This window comes from Ixodes scapularis, unplaced genomic scaffold, assembly GCF_016920785.2.
Source record: "Ixodes scapularis isolate PalLabHiFi unplaced genomic scaffold, ASM1692078v2 PGA_scaffold8__174_contigs__length_109621045, whole genome shotgun sequence".
Taxonomy (NCBI): domain Eukaryota; kingdom Metazoa; phylum Arthropoda; class Arachnida; order Ixodida; family Ixodidae; genus Ixodes; species Ixodes scapularis.
The window spans coordinates 68,603,706-68,616,012 of record NW_024609883.1 but is presented as its reverse complement, the minus strand read 5'-3'; the positions used below and the strand labels follow the sequence as shown (position 1 = coordinate 68,616,012).

Below are 12,307 nucleotides of genomic sequence, written 5' to 3'. Positions count from 1 at the left end.
GAATGAATGTTAACATCAAAGGGGTTTCTCGTAAAATAGATTAAGCTATAAAGAACTCATTAAAATAACGCATGTCACTGTGCTAAACATCTTGGTGCTCCAAAGGATGTTCATTAGCCACAAACGTAACCCTGACAACCACCAACAGAACGTATTTAAATTATATTAACTTGATCAATAGAATAGAGACAAACCAGATGCAACGCTTAATTTCTATATTCGCCATCTCACCTTGCGCCAGATTACGCTCGAAATTGAAGGCGTCGCTTGTTTTCAAAAGACAGATTCTGTTGTTTTTTCCGGTGCGAAATTTCTGTTATTTTTGCATTTTTCTGAAAACTATTTTGTTTGTGTATATTTTTATGGCCTTGTTAAACAGCATGCAAAAAAAAAAATCTACCTTTTTAAACACAGCTGCGCTGTTTCTGTGGAAACAGTATACTTGCCCTATGCTACTCTGCTGTTTCTAAAGTTCTAAGCTTTTCAAACCCACTGTTTAACGAATCTCAACTTCAGACCTGCTGAGCGGTTATGGAGATATTTAAGTAATTGAGAAATGTAGACTTATTACAGAAAGAATAAACAGAAAGGACGGAGAAGGACGGACATCTTTCGACTTTCAACAACATGTAGCGTTCTTTATTAGAAGTTGGCATCGAGATCGGTGAACCTAGAGAAAAAAAGGGGGGGAAGGAAAGGACAAGTGACAGAAGGGAGGGAGAGGGAAGAGGGAAAGGAGTAAAAGGGGGGAAGGAAAGAGAAAGCGAAACAAGGGAGGGAGAGGGGGAGAGAGAATCGGGGCAGCGGAGGAGCGAGGAATTGTTAGCCCAGTGGGACAAGAAGGGGGGGTCGGCATGAGAAAGTCGGGAAGTTGTTAGCCCGTTAAGATTAGGAGGAGGGGAAGGAGAAGAGGGGTCATCTCGAGACACAGAGCGGCGCCGCATCACCGCACTGTCAGGGAGCAAGGGCCCCCCGGGCCCGCGTCAAGGCCGCAAGTTGGGGGCGCAAATAAGCCGCCTCCCTCTCGGAAAGGACAAGCGAGGGAGACGAAATGTTTTGAGATGCCTGCTGCATGGCGTATGCTTCAATTATCTCGCGTCCGTAGCGGTCTCTATGTGAGCCCAGGATCCGCGCGTTGTGAAACCGGGGCTCACACGAAGAACATGCGCCTCTATGGCGGAGAAAGGGATGCTGGGACTCAATGTCCCCTTTTTTTATTCTTTCTGTAATAAGTCATCAAAACCAACGCGCTCACGTTTAACTATAGAGAAATGTAGCTTGCACATTTTTGTAGGAACGGTGCTTCCGAAGAAGAAATTTAATGTTGTGATGACCTGTTGAGGGCGCCTAGTGTTCACAACAGTTCGATGGTTCTCTGAAAGATATTTTATTTTTGATCGCATATTGAGACTCGTAAAGTTCACAATGGTTCGATTCTTCTCTAAGAGATTTACTTTTGTGGTGCCTTTTTAAAGATGCATGATGTTTAGAATAGTAATAATTACGTCGCTGTTTCATACATGATTGTTGTATAACTGCAAGCATGGGGTTATCTCTGAACAACGGTCTGCGTATCTGGAGTGAGCTCTATATTGCGGGAATCATGTTATAATTAGGCTATATCTTGACTCAACAATTTATAGCAGGACTCTAGTTCAGGGCATTTCCGGACATGAGAGCACCTGATTGTGATGAGTCCGCACCTTCGTCCTCAACATCTGGTTTTGAAAGCGATCCTGATGGCTTTGACCCGAAGACTCCAACCTTCAGGGGATCTAAGGCGTTCCTGAGAAGAGAAGTTGGGCTACTCGGCACTATTTCACTTCTCGTTGGTGCTGCCGCAGGTATCGTAATTCCCGAATTAATTAAATAGATAATTAATTAATTCATTTATTCATTCATTCATTCACTCATTCATTCTAGTGTCAATGTCTTAGCTGATTTAAAAAACTTATAATAATACCAATACGATATTTTAAACTTCGACCAGATTAGGCACTACTCGATAGATTTTAGTGACTGCTTCCAGGCTTCCAAGACTGGAAAACTGGAAAATAGATTATTTCTGATATCGCGGTGTGTTATTCTGCGTATTTTGATAACATTACCATAGAATGAACCACAGAAAACACAGTACTCTTAATCGCATCCTAGTCCCATCCTTTCGTTTTGAATTTTCAGCATTTGGCACAAGTGTGTTTTCGATGCCAGGACACACTCAGCGAAAATACAGTTCTGTATCTCACAAGAACATTGTCTTGTTGTTTTCTTTTGTTGTTTTTCCCCTTACAGTCAATTCGAACGCTTTTTAGTATCTTCAAATATCCCTATTGCGCCTAATTCAAATATCAAATTGAGCGTCATCTAAAACTGATACTTGAACGAACCGTTGCCTAGCCTCATTATTGCTACTAGCCAACAAAATTTAAATAAAGAACTACATTTATTTTAAGAGGCCCATTTAGATCAAAGTTACCTAAATAATTATCTTCTACACTAGCTGTGGCCAAAAATCGAAATGAAAAGAAATTAAAAAATGTCCTTAGGCGGGTTTGTTCTCATATCTATGCATTTTCCCAGTGTAATAATCTTGGTTATTTATTCATCTGTTTATGTATTTATTGATTAATTTGTTTAAAGACAGGAAGCCAAGGCAGGTGGTTAAGCTTGTTAAAGTTAAACAACACTAAAATACACCTCTTTTTAAATCAGACACGTTTATACTATTTGCAGCATTAATCGACGGTCAGGTGCATTAATTAATCTTACAAAGTAAGTGTTTAAAAATATATGTGCTATGGCGATAAGGAGTAATCTGTTTGTCGTGTTTCATTCTAATAAAATCAACAAATTTTGAACGTGTCCCATATTTTGACATGTTAGTCAATAATATCCCAATTAATAACTCTTTTTCTACCATAACAAGATGCGCATTCGAATTTGTTCTCTTTGTTTGGGTGTCTTGGACAAAGTCAATAATCAAAGCCAACAATCCAACGTACGAGATCCAGATAATTATAACAAAATGTTTTTATAATTGTCGCCGACAAAAAGCAATAACTTCGTTTGGATGGAGATTTACCATTTCAGACAAGGTGCGAAAAGGTATTCGAAACCGCGTATACCTGCTGGCATATGCATATCGTGAATGTTAAGGTCAGCTTACGTCTGAGTAACTACGTCTACTTCAGGCCCGTTTCTTTTCTGCTGCTATAGCTCAAAGAGACCATGCAGTTTAGATGTGGTTCAGCTGAGTGGAATGACTAAGAAATGGGGCTACCTGAATGATTTTTGTCTCTACTCCGTTTCACACCAAGCTCAAGCACAGGCGACGTTTATCGTTGTCGTTGTTTTTTGTTTTTAATCATTCTTTAGCAACCCACTCCCCTCTCCCCGATTTTGTGGAGATTTCGAGCCGCCTAGTGCGCAGTAGGTATGCTCAGTGGACCATTTCAGACCACTGTGCTTGCACCCCTTTTCTTCCTCCATATGCGGAGCGGCAGTACGCACTCCTTCACATTCACACCCTCTTCGAAGGACCTGGCGACCTTGACGTCGGCCTCGACGTCGTCCGAGAGATTATCCTTGAGGTCCTGACGTCGTCCTTGAGGTCGTCCCTGAGATCGCCCTAAAGGTCATTCTAGAGGTTGTCCTAGACGCCATCTTTGACGTTGTTCTCTAATACGTCGCCCTCGACATCATCCTTGATGTCGTCCTAGAGATTGTCTTAGCAGGTCGCCCTTCAGTCCGCCCTAGAGGTTCACCTTGAGGTCGTCCTAGACGTCTCTCTTAACGTCATCCTCAAGGACGTCGTCCTCGGCGTCGTTTCAGATGCAATCCTTGACGTCGCCCATAGCCTGGTAACAAAAAAGGAGGTAAACATGACCAATGCCATCGCAATTCATAGACAACCAACAATAGGCATATCTGCAGCCAATTTTTTCACAAAAAAGTCGGCATCGGGAGGTTTCGTGGGGAGGAGGCGTTGCTTCCCCCTTCCCTAAACTTGCTCCTGTGACGCGGTTTGTGATGCACTTATGGCGCTCCTTGATTGACTCTATCAGATCTTCGCATCCCTTGCACTCAGACTTTGTGTGACACGGGCTTTGTGTGGCACGGACTATATATGAGCCCCGCTTGTCTCTGCAAGTGATTTCTAATACGTCACAAAGATCTGTAACCGGGAATCATTGAGTTCTAATATTCAAGTAATCTTCTTGATGGACTGTTTTTTTCTGCAGGGATTGGTGGTGCACACTGCTTGTTGCAAAGTGTATTTAATCCCCTTTTGCTGAAATGTGGTGTTCGCAGGATCTGGGATATTCGTAACGCCCGGTATCGTCTACAGAAACGCTGGTTCAGTTGGCGTGGCGCTTGTGGTATGGGGCATATCGGGATGCTTCGCCATGGTTGGTAAGTTTATGAGAGGCACTTTCTCTGAATTGTCTGCAACGTTAACATACAAGCCACGGTGCAAGAAGAGAGAGGGGTCGGAACAAGGGTGCAAGGCCAGGAAGGGCCGGACGAAATTCCACTCGGACTTCGCGCATATCCCGGCGGGGCACTGTCGGTTAGGGGTTCCGCGCAGGCGTGGTCAAGCGCCACGCGCGGTTGTGCGCCCCGTGGCCTTTGAAAGCGTGTGAGCGAATAAGGACGGTTTCTCGAACTCAATTCAATTCAATTCAATTCAATTTTATTGACCGAAAAACGTATACAAAGTATTGGAAAAAGCATATGAACCGATAGCCGCTAGGTATAGTTCGAGCTCATTAACAAAATATCATAAGAACACAGAGCGACAGGCATATGTCATTAGAAAGTAGCAAAAATACTCATAATATTGTTTCTACAATATTAGAAGATAATATAGGTTGCCAATATCAAAGAAACGATGATGAGGATGAAAGATGATCTAAGTAGACAAGAGGAGATAGCTTCAGTGTTTTGTTAAAAGTATGCGAATTTCGAAAGTCGTTCGATAAGGCGTTCCAGATCTTAGTCCCACAGAATTAAATTAGCCTTTCCCCGTAAACGTTGTGGCATTGTCGAAGGTTAAAGTGTCCATACAAATTTGCTCTAGTTTGACGGAAACCTTTAAGAAGTATAGTTATAGAAAATGGGTTGTTCGTGGTCACTATCTTGTGAAACAGCGTGGCAATTTTGTACTTTACTAGTTTATGAAGTGTAAGATTGCTGAGGTGACTGTCATGCTGCGCCATCTCACCTCGTTTGCCAGAACTGAGAGTGAACCTTCGGCATATCTACTCCGTTGCGAGGCGGCGCCTCTCAGATACAGCTCTCTTTTGGCATCATGTGCTCCTTGTGCGCACCCCCGTGCGTTTGTTTACCCCCCCCCCCCCCCCCCTAACCCCAAATGAGCCCACGTGCTTTTGTCACATCAACCAATATGCCTTGAGGATAATCCGCTATTTATTTTTTCAATCAACCAATAAGAGTTTTTTTTCTGACATCATTACCACTTTTGTGCAAGAAGCAGACGACCTTACGCTCTGCTTAGCTTCAACACCATGAAGAGACTCATGGCTTTCTTTAGCAGTGCAAAAGCTACGAATGAAGTAGCTCCTATTCGATTCAAAACACTTCTCGCGCACCTCTACATTACAGCTGTTTTTCCACATCTAAAAACCCCATTCAATCAAATTTGTCGGAATTCCAGAGACACCACGTCGTTTCGCATGCAACCGTGATCAAGTATTGTGATGATGACAGTAGTGTAGACAGGGACCACTGCAGGTATAACGTCAGCGATATTTTGCGTTGTGCAGGAGGGCTCTGCTACGCTGAACTGGGCGCGATGCTTCCGGTGTCTGGCGGCGCCTATTCCTGCGTTGCGGAGGCAAGCAAATCGCTGGGAAAGCCTGGAGAGTTCATCCGCTTTATGTACGCCTGGAGCTACGTGATGCTCGCTGACCCGATGACCGCCACGCTCCACGCACTGACTATATCCAGCTATGTGGTTGGCATTCTGTACCCAACGTGCAGCGCTCCGTACGTCCTGCGGCTGATTGTGACGCTCATTTTCACGTGTAAGCTCCAACCGCTAATCCAGTGGTTCTCAACCACTGATGTTTCACGGACCCCGTATGAGTCGGCGGTATTGATGGGTGAGAGGAAGGGAAATGTATAGGTTAATTATGATAATTATTTAATAAGGGGATATAACTAAGAGCTAGTGTGAAGTAGACTTCTCTCATTTACATACACACGAAGAAACTCACCCGAAAATTGGAACATTTCTTCTCAATCTGAAGAAAATACAACTTTTACTGCTGGGTTTGACTGATGAGGCAAGGCCTCAAGGACCCCCCGAATTCCTTCGCGGACCGCCATTTGAGAACCACCCCTGCGCTAATCGATCAATCGACTCATCCAGCCAACCAATCAGACAGTCAATCGATTCATCAATCAATCAATCGACCCATGTTTATTTTTCTCGTGCTAACCAACAGCTTAGAGACCTGCATACAAATCAATTAAGTCCATGCATAAAGTCTGGTTTCTAAAGACACAGATCTGCGGGGAAAAGAATATTGATGTTTGTAATGTGCGTGTGAAAAAATATATTAGATTTGCCAAACCGGTGACAAGTCTCGATAATGTTCTGGGTAAAAACACAATGGCGCTTTTATAGCCACCCACAGCTTAGAGGCCGGCCTACAGAAACGTCTTCCGCCGGGCAGAAACCCGATTCCCAGTTTTCTTCTCCTCATTCCCTCTCGCCCCCTTCCCTCCCCCTCTCCCCACAGGAACGGGTCTCCGAGCTACTGCCCGCAGAAAGGAGGACGCTCTCTCTCTTTCTCGACTGGATAGGAGTTTCCATCTTTCTGGTTGTCCGTCTGCCTTTGAGAAAGGCAGGGCGTGGTTGAACATCTCATTATCGCATGGCAGCCAATGAGATGGCAGCATTATCCAATAAGAACGCCAAGGAACCAATCACAAAGCAAGAAGCTTCGTGATGGGTTAAGATCTCAGTGACTATTGCATTTCTGTTCACAGGGATGAGAAGGTTAATAAACCGATGATTGTCGAACTGTCTACTGAGCCGAGAATGAACATATGCAAATATTTAACGTCCCGAAGAGACCTTCCGTCACGTAAAGTACACAGTTTCAATTTGGATAAAATTGAAATACGTTTGTAATTACAACATACAGCTAAAATGTATCCGGTGTTAACTGAAAGCGCTTTATTAAAAATTGCTCGTAGACATTTGCTTTCCGAAAGATGTTGTTGCTTAACCAATCGTAAAACCCTAACTGTGTTCCACAGGTATGGCAACTGCTATCAACTCTTTTTCGGTGAAGGTGTCCTCGAGGGTTCAAGGAGTGCTGTCCACCGTCAAATGTCTAATCTTAGTCACAATCATAGTCACCGGAGCTATCGTCGCTTCCAGTGGTAAGCTCGTTCGTTGCGCTTTATGCTCATAATTTCGCCCACGCTTCATCGTCGAACGACCAAAACGATCGTCAAACGACCTTCACCTTTCTTACTCCAGCGAGTCACCTCAATGATGCTCCGATGTTCACCCCTGACACGACGTATGAAAAGATGGTGGTGGCGTTTTACGCATGCAACACATCATACGCCGGGTGGTATGTAACTTTTTGTGAGTATGTACAACAAAAATAAGCGAGACAGTGCAAAGTCTTCCCTAATGAAAAGAGAAATGTGTTTATATTATTTGACCAGTTTAAACATAGCAGAGCATATATAAATCATACATATCGTAAAAAGTTATGGTATGATCTTATATATTGTTTTCGCGTGTTTATTGAGAACATTCATATAAATTTTCAATTGTTTTTTATTTGAATTTTTTATGAAAATCTTAACGAATCACTTTTAGTTGAGGTCTCGATCGCATTCAAAGTCTGCACCCAGCGAGAGCAACGCATAGGGAAGTCGACGAGCCCGAGCTCCTTGCTTCGTCTAATCTAAAGCATGCATGGACCTTTGTAATAGAGGTGAACTAAGTAATATTTATGATTTTCGCTAACTCGGCCCACGGCCTTCAAAATTTCTAAACAGACAGGACTACCCAAGCCTCCTACATATATAAGCTCGGACAGGCTACCACGCAGTGTTGGCTTCTTCCAGAGCTGCCAGCTTGAAATCTGAGCTCTTAACTATTGTCGGGATTAATTTAAATGAAGCACAAGGATTTTGACGTGAAGGATACGGTATGTCTGGCAGTTTTGGCACAGAAATTATGATTCACAAACGGCACACGGAGTCTAGAAAGGCAAAGAAAAAAGCAAACCACAAGGAGAGTTTTTTTTTTCTGTCTCGTTTGTAATCTTACGTTAATTTCACCTGAAAAATGTTCCCTTGTTCCCTTGTTTCACCCGAAACAAAGGAAGAAGCGTCCGCCTTTTCCCTTGTTCTCGAAGCATCTCACACCTCCGGTATTTGTGCCCGCAGGCAGTCTATTGTCAATATTGGCGGCGAAATGAAGGATCCGCGGCGAAGCATACCACTGGCACTGGTCGCCGGCCTCTCCATCGTGACAGTTCTCAGCCTCCTGGTCAACGTGGCCTACTTCGCGGTCCTCGGACCCGTCACCGTCGCCGGCTCCGAAGCCATCGCCGTGTCCTTCGCCTTCGCCACCTGGGGCATGGCGGGAGCCGTCCTTGTTGCCCTTGCCGTGACCATCAGCACGTTCGGAGCCCTGTGCGCCGGATTCTTCAGCAACACAAGGGTCATCCTCGCCGTAGCCAGACGCGGCCATCTTCCCTCCATCTTTGGTTCCATCAACGTCAACTCGTCCGTTCCGCTGACATCGTTGCTGCTGCGTAGCTTTCTGGCCCAAGTGTACGCCTCCACGGGTTCCGTTGAACGCCTCCTCCCCAACATGGTGTTCCTGTACTCCAGTATCAACGTCCTCCTGGTTTGCTCGTTCTTCGTGCTACGGTTTACCATGAGAGACGCTCTGAGGCCTTATAGGGTACCCACAGTGTTTCCGGTGTTGTGGCTGGTTTTCCTCGTGTTGATGTCGGTCAGCCCCCTAGCGCGATCGGTGCAGCACATGCAGTACGGCGTGATGATTGCTGTGGTTCTCTCCGGAGCGGTTTATTACGCGCTGTTCGTACATTTTGAGTTGTCCTTGCCGGGAGCTCGGGTCGTCACGTGCTTTGTTCAGAAGTTGCTGGCGTGCGCACCTTGTTTCAGCGACCTCGACGTCCCGGCGAATCAAAAGTCCGGAGGTCGCGCGAATAAACGGTTAGCCTCGTCGTAGAGGATAACCTGTATCCACTGCACATTTATTTACAGATCAAATAACACCCCGTTTTGTTTGTTCCCATTCTTGGAATAGCAATTTGGGTTGTCGCTTCATTTTTTTTTTTTTATGCAATCATTTTAAAGTGATTGTCCTCCTCCGGTAAGTAGGATAGCGAAAGGCTCATGGCTCTGGGAAAGCGAAAAGGACTTTTCGTAGAATATGAGTAGAGTTCCGTGTTTTCGAATAAATCTGAAAAACTCAAAACACCCACCGGTAAAATGTTCGTCAATTCAGATTTATTTGATAAACTCCGAAACTTGATCTACCAATGAAAAAAAAAAAAAAAAGACGGTATTTTACAATTAAGTTTGGACGGTGCATAGGGCCAATGGTCTTGAGAAAATGTCAGCCCAGTTTTCTTTCAAATCTTGGACCATTGTTAAAAGGAATCTTACCTCTTATCTTGTCAAGGTTCATCAGGACAACAGACCTTTCGGGTCACGACAAAAAGCCACTGTTTCAGTTTAGGCCGAAGTGCTCTGAGAGGAAGCAGGGGGTTGTGTTTTATTAACAGCGAAAACTTGGAACCATAGATTTCATAGAAGGGAAAGAAAGGCGAGCAGTTGCCGTCTCTATAGTACACCTTTTACCAGACTACCCCCGGCAGCCGCGGGGTAGGTTGATGGATAGAATGGGATGAATACAAGCTTCCTAGCGACTACCTCCTTGGGTTTATAGATTTTAAGGTTTCGACGTTTATTAAAGAAACAATTGTTTGGAACTTTTGTCGTGGGACAAGTTAGTATTGCCAACGCCAAATCCAGTTGAACACATATTATTTGATACAAGCTCGTTCTTTTGAAGCTATCTCACGTTTACACCCAGATCTTTTTTTATATAAAAAAGTGAAAGCCGTTTACAACTCCCTGTAACGCCGAATTAGAGCGCAGCTCTTGAGGAGGAGTAGGGAAGGGTACTGAGGGGGGGGGGGGGGGGGGGTCACGTGATCTGGGGGGGTCGCGTGACCCCCCAGAGAAATTTTCCGCTAGATTTAGCGGGGAAATTTTTCCGCTAGATTTAGCGGGGAAATTTTTCCCCTAGATTTAGCGGGGAAATTTTTCCGCTAAATTTAGCAGGGAAATTTACCCATAATGCACCGCGCGGTTACGCCGACGGCGACGCCGACGCCGCTCAAGCCGGAAACGGGCGCCTAAGAGCTGCGCTCTAAAACGCTGCAAAATTAAGCTCCAAATATCGGAGAATTAGAAATGTAAGAAAAATAAAAATAAACAAAAACTAAAAAAAAAAAAAATACAACTTCGGAAACGCTTTTTGAATTTGGTGAAAAATAAACTCCGAAAATACGGAATCTTATATGTAGAGTAAGAAGATTTAAAATGACAAAATGCAAAGTTTCAACTAGTGAAGCTTTCGAGATGTAGAACAAATGTGTCTTGAAAATGTTACTTCGTCCTTAAAGGGCCCTCAGGAGGCCTCTGAGATCGCCTAATTGTGGTGCGGGCTCTAAGCATCCTAGAAATATTTAAATCACGACGATCCCGTGGCCGATTTCCTCATTAAAAAACAATCAAAGATCGAAAACACCGAGGTCATCGCACGGAATGGGAGAAGCGGGGTTGCGGCAACCAGAACTACATATGTGACAAATGAAAAAGTGACATTTCGTGGAGATTGCAAACGCTGCTCTTACCAAATGTGTATTATTCTGTAGATCGTATAAGAGCAAACGAGGATATGAGAAAAAATGTTAATTTTTTGCGGAGAGAGAACGTAATACTGCAAAACAGTGCACTCTTTTTTTTTTTTTTTTTCGTCTTCCGCGGAAGTGGTATGTCCGGTCGTCTGCTCTTGAGCGCGCCCTCGCTGGACTGACTCATCGCATCGGTCTTGATATTGATATTCATAGCATTTATTGCACTTTTTAGGCAGAAACGTACAGACGTGCTGGTGTTGGGCGAAGGCTGACGCCCATGCAACTAGTGTGCCCACAACCACCGACCCGCGCACTCTTACAACATATATACCGGGTGTTTTTAGTTTTTTTCTTGCTGTTTTTTTTTCTTGCAGATCTGTTTACAAAAAAAAAGCCATGAAAGCTACACTTATTCGGTTTGTGCGAGTGAGTTATACGCCCAGGGGGGCACTAGGGGGGTGGCTAATCTTGGCAAAAAGTCAGCTAATTAGTTAAAGTTCGTTAATTAACTTTTTAATTAGTGAAGATAGATATATGGTTCCAATTAGAAATTTGCTGAGCGTCGTCTAAAACCCCTAAATCAGTCATTTTTAGAAAGATCGTGAGCGCGTGAAAAGCGCAACAGTGGGCTGAAGTTACCACTCGTGGGGCAGGTACAAGGCTGGGGCTAGATAAGAGACGGAAAAATCGCGCGGGCGCCTTACCGAAACCGCTAGCCTCGTACGTGCTCCACGAGTGGTAACTTTAATGCACTACGGCGCTTCTCACGCGCTGAAAATCTTTCTGAAAATGACTAATTTAGTGATTTTCGATAACGATCTGCAAGTTTCTAATTGGAACCATATGTCTATTTTCACTAATTAAAAAGTTAATTAACAAATTTTAATTAATTAGCCGACTTATCGCAAACATTTGCCACCCACATATGTCCCTCTGGGCGTATAACTCACTCGCACAAACCGCATAAGTGTAGCTTTCATGGCTTTCTGTAAACAAAATTGTAAGAATGAAAAAACACCCTGCATATTTGTACAAAATGCTGGGGAAAAAACAACTAGTGTGCTTACAAACACCGACCCGTGCACTCTTACAACATTAATGAATTTGTACAAAAAGGTGAAGAAAAAAAAAAGAAGTAGGTAAATAAGCTAGAAGTAGAGGAGGAAAAGTTTCAAACACTGTTAGAGGGGTCACGCAAGACAGTCTGAGCTACTGCCTTCGTCTCTTGGGGATCAGAGGAAACTGGGGGGAGTCCTCACCAAAGTGTAGTTGCCCTCAGCAGGCAGGGCTCCCTGTACCGTAATGTTCGGGACATCACGGGGTGGAGTCTACCTGTTCTGTTCACTCTGAGG

The 12,307-nt window shown here is 44.1% G+C and overlaps 1 protein-coding gene across 1 annotated transcript; it reads left to right on the top strand.

Moving 5' to 3' along the window:
- Positions 1–1,672: 1,672 nt before the first annotated feature.
- LOC8043379 (Y+L amino acid transporter 2-like) lies at positions 1,673–9,256 on the top strand. The gene is made up of 6 exons (XM_029974653.2): positions 1,673–1,844; positions 4,312–4,413; positions 5,787–6,047; positions 7,291–7,416; positions 7,517–7,613; positions 8,443–9,256. The coding sequence occupies exons 1-6, from the start codon at positions 1,673–1,675 to the stop codon at positions 9,254–9,256; spliced, it is 1,572 nt and encodes a 523-aa protein (XP_029830513.2).
- Positions 9,257–12,307: the final 3,051 nt, after the last annotated feature.

Excerpts from the sequence above, each read along its gene's own strand:
- LOC8043379 (XM_029974653.2), top strand. The coding sequence starts at position 1,673 with ATGAGAGCACCTGATTGTGATGAGTCCGCACCTTCGTCCTCAACATCT. Across the intron at positions 7,417-7,516 it reads AGCTATCGTCGCTTCCAGTG|CGAGTCACCTCAATGATGCT; the intron begins GTAAGCTCGTTC and ends TTCTTACTCCAG. Across the intron at positions 7,614-8,442 it reads AACACATCATACGCCGGGTG|GCAGTCTATTGTCAATATTG; the intron begins GTATGTAACTTT and ends TTGTGCCCGCAG.